This window comes from Solanum dulcamara, chromosome 11, assembly GCF_947179165.1.
Source record: "Solanum dulcamara chromosome 11, daSolDulc1.2, whole genome shotgun sequence".
NCBI classification, from domain to species: Eukaryota; Viridiplantae; Streptophyta; class Magnoliopsida; order Solanales; family Solanaceae; genus Solanum; species Solanum dulcamara.
Window position 1 is genome coordinate 41,980,253 of NC_077247.1, and position 7,542 is coordinate 41,987,794.

General features: G+C 35.2%; 1 protein-coding gene across 1 annotated transcript; it reads right to left on the minus strand.

The window, feature by feature from the left end:
- Nucleotides 1-6,576: 6,576 nt before the first annotated feature.
- LOC129874437 (VQ motif-containing protein 22) lies at nucleotides 6,577-7,542 on the minus strand. Its single transcript, XM_055949724.1, has one exon. It carries the CDS (start codon nucleotides 7,319-7,321, stop codon nucleotides 6,695-6,697), a length of 627 nt encoding a protein of 208 aa, XP_055805699.1. The 5' UTR covers nucleotides 7,322-7,542; the 3' UTR covers nucleotides 6,577-6,694.

Consider the following 7,542-nt stretch of genomic DNA (forward strand, 5'->3'; position numbering starts at 1 on the left):
ACATGAGCTTAGCACTAATTGATTTACTGTTTCTTATCTGTCCTTACAAGTATTATTGTTTTTAGATATATTAAGGGGTTGTTTGTGTGGTGGATAAAGCAAAATAGTTTTGGGATAAATTTTTAATAACCCTCAATTGTTTGTTTGATTACAAAGTGTGGGATAACTTATTTCGGAATTTATAATTATGGCTGTGATAAGTTAATCCTTTCCTTTGAGTGGTATAGTAATCCTGAAATAAAGTAGGTAAATGACAAAAATCTCACTTTAAACTTTTTTATACATCACTTTTCACATTTATAAAGGGTATTTTTGTAAACAAATAATTTATTCTTAAAATTTATATAATGCATATTATTTTGGATGCAAGAAACCAAATACTCAATAAAAAATACTTTCAGCACAATTTATCCATCATAACTAATCTCATCATAACTTATTCTTTTATAACTAATCTTATCATAACTTGTATTCAAACCAAACGACCCCTAAATATTCTGGCTTGTGGTCAAAATGCATCTTTTACTTTTTTGGTGTACTTCAATTTCAATCTACTAAGTAAATCCAACTAAAATTGACACATTGTCTCAATTTTCTTTAATTGAAGACTCACCGAAAATAAGGGTCTAAAATAAAGTTAATTAATTATCATTTCACTCAATTTATTCCTTCTGGTTTATCTTTTTCAGGTGGCTTACATGCTAAGATTTTTTGTTGATAGTTACAATACACTAATTCCGGCTAGGACTGTACAGGACAAACCGATAAACTACACCAAACCGACAAACCGAATCAAATCGGGAAAAAAACCCGACTAGTGATTTGGTTTGACTTGGTTTGGTGTTTGAAAAAAACCCCCGACCATTATAGGGTTGGTTTGGTTTTAACTAAAAAAAGTCAAACCGAACCCAAACCGACCCGATTATAGATATACTACTTTTAAATTATGTTATACATAAAAATATTTATTAAAATATTATACCAAGGCTAGGAACCAAAAATTTGCGATGTTAGGAGCCGAAGTACTATATCATTTCCAAACCCAAAATCTCTAAGAGTCAATCGATCTAGTGGTGACTTAGGGGTCGAGGCTGGGACTGGGACCCAGAGGCTCACCCGAATGTTCAAAGTGGTCAAGGCCGAGATTGGGTATCTGGATGCTTGCCATAATACATAAGTGCGGTTGAGGCCGGGACTGGGTACTCAGATGCTCGCCGTAACACATCGATATGATCGAGGCCAGGACTGGATATCCAGATGCTCGTCATACTAGCAAATCGGTGGAGGTCGGGGCTAGGTACCCGGATGCTCCCCGATAATTCAGAATGGAGGTCGGGACTGGATACCCGAATGCTCACAGATATTTTATCCTATGGTGCCGAATATTCTTCTTTCCAACTAAACAATAATAGTACCGAGAATTTCCTTTCCAATGAGTCAACCAATATACCGCCAAAACTAAAATTGAAGCCAAATTCAACGATCACGAAATTTATTGTTGCCGACGCATCACGAAAGTCAAGATTATACCGAGTTATAGATGATGGTATATTTAAGAGCAAGAATAATGCCTAGCTAAGGCCAAACTGTCAGGCACTAGCCCGCTACACCATTCTACAAGGATCTAAGTCTACCGGAGCGACGCTGGGACATCTAAAGCAAGTTTACATCCTATACTAAGGCCAACATACCCCACCGTATCAACAACATGCTCATTCAACTCTCCTTATAATACTAACAAATAACGACAAGATACACATGCTTCTAAATATCCGAAAATCCGATAATGAGCCTAAAGCATGATTTCTAACACCTAAGATATACAATCAAACTACCCAACCCTAATTCCAACTATTTCAACATGCTTTCACACATTCCAGCTCAATCTAAAGAAAGGTAAACTGTAGCCTGCCTGTAGGCTAAACACGCGGGCTCCAAATCACTGTGCTGGAGCTTTTCCCTTTCAAACGGCCTCGGAACGCTGTCAAACTGTCAAAAATAGAACCACAACGTCGATACGGTCATTTAGACACTAATTTCATAATTTTTGGAGATGGACCAATTTTGGGGTCGAAAACGGGAATTGTGGGACCCACATACGAAATTCTGGATTTAACCCCCAAAACACGTTCTAAACGTCACCCCAAGCTCAAAAATCATATTTATAACACAATTCGGGGTGGAAAATTACGTAAGACGATCAAAAATCAATTCCCACATTTTCAAACTAAGAAAATGATATAAGGCAGCCTCTTTACACGTCGATTTCTCAAAAACAAAAATCTTTCAATCAAAATAAGTTACACCATAACGTTCCTTGCGAAAAAACCCACAATCTAGCCTCAAGAATCACTCAAAACGGAGTTATATTGACCAAGATACACTCTTCCAAAATTCCATAAAATTTCATTCCGAAAATAACTAAATCAGTAACTTAAAACGCATTTTTACCTTGAACGAAGCTTCTTCTCGCATTTCTGAGATTACCAAGAGATTCCTCACGAAATTCTCTTGAATTTAGACCCTTGAATCATCAAAATCGGGTTTATATAGGTCAAGAAACAATTACTCAAAGTTCTTCAAAAATTAGATCCGAAAATAGACACAACTGCAATTAAAATCGCGATTTTTACCTGAATCGAATGCTCCAAATCAGTTTTCAATCTCTCAAATGCGTTTTCCACGAAAAACCTCACAATTTTGCCTTTTGAATCACCCAATTTGGAGCCCTGATGCTCAAGTTATGGTTTTTAAAGTTGGAGAAAAAAAACCCAAAATGGGTTGTTGCTGCAGCTGTGTTTTTTTAGATTTTGGAGAATCCAAAATCTCCGATGGGGTACTCGAAATTCGTTCGGAATCCGATAAAAATTAATCAAATAGTCTACCCCACTAAATTTGACGTTGCGGACTCAATGGCACATTCAGAATTCCCATACAAGATCATTTTAATAAAAAGTGGATCCCACATCCAAGAGCCATTTTCCACAACGGGTCTCGATATTAGCTCGAGAGCCTCGGGAAGCGAAAAAAGGTCGTTCCTGACCAAAATCGATATTTTGGAACTAACCGCACTGTCAGAATTTTTATTCGAGCGAGTTTTCCAAGAATGTTGACCAAAGTCAACCATAGGCTAACTTTTAAAGTCAAAAGCTCCAAATGGTCCCAAACTTGTATCGATTGACTTGTTAGTCATTCCAACAGTGCTACTAGCTTAATTTGGTCATTCTGGAGCTGATGGAACCATCAGAATTTGAATTCGAAATTTCGTTGGCCCAAAACTCGAAAAATCGCAACTACACCAACTTAGGCCTTCAAAATACCAAAACGGACTCGGGACCTCTAAAAATTCAACCAAGACTTCTTCTATACCAAAAACCATCTCCCGAATTCAACGGAGTCGTTGGAATTCCATTCCGATCATCGAAACTCCAAAAGTTGACCAAAGTTAAACCTTGGCTTAAAGTTCCTCAAATTCTCAACTCAAGACCTCAAATCTTCGTTACAACTCCAAATCTGATTCCGTAAAGTCTCCCAAGCCTATTTTGACATTTTGAAGCTGCTGGAATCGACGGAATTCTATTCTGAGACCCGTAGCTCCAATTGACCCCAAATATCACTTTTTAATACTTAAAGCTTATGAAACTCAAAATTTTCAAGGACTTAACTCTTCATGAGATTTTGTAAAAATCAACACCCAGTAACAATTGAAAACGACTCGGGGCATCTAAAGTGAGGGATAAAATGGTCATTTTACAAAAATTCCAAAAAAATGACCTTGAGGGTCATTGCAAAGCCCATTTTATAAAGTTAGATTATAAAGTTGAAATTTCAAATAGTATTCTACCTCCATCTTATATATTGATATTTTGTACTAGAACTCTTTTTAAGAAGCACTCCTCTGTGCTTTTTATTAGAAACTATGAAAAACTCGAGAAATCCAAAAAAAACCGAAAACCCGAAAAAAAATTAATATCGAAAACCCAACTTTTATTAATTTGGTTTGGTTTATAGATTTAATAACCCGACATAAATGGTTTGGTTTGGTTTGTAGATTCCTTCAAAGGTCCATCCATACGATCCTGCCCATGATTTTGTTCTATCACGAGTGAAGTATCTCTTTTCCATTGAATCAGTGGCCTCCAATAGGCGTTAATGTTGGAGCAATGTTTCCATATGCCCCAACTATCTCATAATATCTTGATATTGTATCATGTCACCACTTTATCAAGAGATATTCATTTTGTAATATGTTTTAGATATTCAAGCAGTTTGTGTTGCTCTCGAATGTTGATTCAAGAAGTTGTATAAGTTAAAAGTGTGATTGTGAGTGAACAACTTGTTAAAAATAAGTCAGTTGCTCTGTTCTTTTGGAGCTTCAATTGATATTATGGATGATTATTCTTGAAGAGGAATCAAGTAAACTATTTGAGAACTGCATCAATTTTCTGCTCTTTGATCTCACTATGCTTATGGAAAATTTCTTGTTAGCCCAAGAAAGTTCTCTTGATTTTTGTCGACTCAACTCTGCTTCTGAAAGTGACCATTTGTTACTTTGTGCTCAAAAGTGACAAATGTTTTCTTTTGCCTTCCACCCCAAAAAGCGAAAGGCGGGAATTAATTACTAGTTACCAGAATCAACTCTAAAATAGTTTGGCAAAACTAGATGTTGTAGAGACGGGATTTGAATCCATGATCTCAAGGTTATGAGCCTTCTAAGCTACTAAACTGCTCTACTCGAATTTGTATTCTTTGTTGGGTTTAATTGATAGTTTGAATGGAAAATTGAGGGAAAAAGAAGTGGAGAAGAAAATGATATGTTCTCTCTTGCTTTATTAAATAAGCTTTGGTCCCACATAGGTGGTGGAAATGAAAAGTCTCCTACCTAAAAGTAGAAGCACTCCTTCATGTTGCTAAAGGGTCAAGAAAAGGGTCTCCCCTCGCGCCGTCGTTGTCGTCGCTTGCTCGGCTCGGCTCGGCCTCGGCTTCGGCTTCGTTTTTTCCAACAGATTTTTGAAAGGTTGCAACCTTGTCCGAAAAGTTGCAAACCTTTTCTCAACAGATAAATCTTTTCCCAACAGGTGTCTTTTCTTAAAAGGTGCAAACAGTCTATATATATGTCTCTTAATCCTCAGAATGTTCCATACGAAATTCTGAATATATACCATCTTCTTCTTCTTTCTGCACTTCCTAAAACTCGTGTGAAATACAGCCATCAAGTGATTCGAAGTCATCAAAGATTTGCAGTACCTCTACTTTGGTGAGTAAATCGTTCTATCCTGGGACGAAAGATTCCAAAACCTCGGGTACTTTGAGGGGAATGATTTCCTTAAGGACACACTGTGCAGTCAGTGAGCTCGATTTTGTTCTTGCATTAAATTTTCAGATTCTGTGTTTTATTACTTTTAGTTGTTGTTACTGTTTTAATATTTTTTAATACAGTTTATTAACATTCTTCAGTAGTAGATTCATTTTTTGTATTTTGCCTGGTAAAACTAGAAGTTACCAAGGAAGCTACATTTTACACCAGCTAGGTCTAAGACGTGAAATGGGTGCATAAGGATGTTGTGTGCTCAGCGTCCATTCAATTGAAAATTGAAAAATACCGAGCTCTATATCTGAAACTTCAACACAATCATTTCTTAGTAGTTCATTACTACAATTTCTATTTAGCTCGTTCCGTACTTGGTCCTTCCGTAGCGGTTCCTCAAAAAAATTGATTCACTTATTCTTACAGGAAAATAAGTTATTTTGAACTCATGTTGGCTCCAGGGGCGGACCCAACATGTAATGAGGGGGTTCATCCGAACCTCCTTCGGCGAAAAATTATACTATTTATACATGGTTAAAATATTTTTTATGTATAAATTGTAAATGTCGACCCCCCTTCGGCTAGTTCGTGTGTCTACTTTTTCAGATTTTGAACCCCCTTATTAAAAATCTTGGGTTCGCCAGTGGTTGGCTCCTGAACTAGCAAATTGGCCCTTCTGTTACTTAACCGCCAAATCTTAGTGTAAACAAAAAAAGAAGAAGGAGGATTACCCATATCTCATAGTGTTGAGAGTTAACTACATTTTATTTCAATTTTTTTTAAATTGCAATTTTTTTTTAATTTGGTGGAATCTAGATACATTTTAAAACGTCCGGATACATCACTCGATTGATACATCGCATAAAGTGATGTATCCGATATTTCGATACATCGCACAAAATGATGTATCCGAGAATAGGAGAAAGTAGAGATTTTTATAACTTTTTTTCAAATGATAATTTATTTTAAAAAATAGAGTAAAATAAGTTATGTATTTAGGTAATTTTTCCAAAAAAAATAACTAAAGTTATTGGGACATATATAAATGGTTTAGTGGACCGTTTGTTTTCGACTAAAATTATGTATACATATATAAAAGAAAATAACTCTAAATTACAAAAACAAGACTAATTAAGAACTCAAAAATCACATTAAATTAAGAGATGCTATCACAATTTAATAATGATGACATCAAATAAGATAAATTAAATATATATACATGAATAACATTCTCTTTTAACTCACTTGCAAATCGAAGAAAAGAAAAAGTCTATTAAAAAATGGAAGAATAAAAATTGAGCTGTTGATCCTCAGCCAAATCTCTCCATTTCCTTTCTTCTTCCAAAAGAGTCAAAATGAAAAAATAAAATAAAAAATAGAAATACACTAAATTAAAAGATAACCATTATTATCCCAAATGTTTTCAGTAATTAACTGATCATCTCCATTGAAATCACTTAGACATAAATCCTCCAATTCAAAATCATCTAAACTCAAAATATCCATATTTGGACTACTACTAGAATTCGTCGTTGAAGTTGAACCAAATATTTTATTTTCATCAACTGATACTAACATACCTCCCTTTGTTTCTTTCTCCTTTTCAGTACCCATAGGATTATTGCAGTAACAATCATATCCAAATGAAGACACATGATGAGTTATTGAATTATCTCTTTCAAAATCGTCGTTATCATCTAGTCCAAAACTTAAATTTATTGGACCTTTATGAGCTCCTAAGAAAGTATTAGCAGTGTGACATCCTGTAAATTGTTGCACTATAGCTCGAAAATTCGATGCATCTGCATTGAGATGAGTTGTTGGAGTTTTCTTAGATGCTCGAGATCTTCTTCGAATTGGTGTCTTCTTTATGGTACCATTTTTAGGACTTAACTCATGACTACACAAAGAGTTTGTAGTAGTAGGGCTTAAGGTGGTTGTTGTTGTAGTAGTGTCACAATTTAAGGTTGATCTTGTCATTTGAGGGATAGAAAGATTATTGGAGTTTTGCATGGTTTTTTTATAATTACAGTTCCTTATGTTGTGAAGAAATGGAAAAACAACCCAGGCAAGAATGTATATATAGAGTGGATTTTTTTGGTTAAAGGATAATTAAATATGGATGGTTGACTATTTATTTGTTTTTGGTTTTTCTTGGGGTTGGGGTTAGGATTAAGTAAGACCAAGATATAGGTAGAGGTGTGTTTCCAGGAAAGAACATGGTTAGATTATGA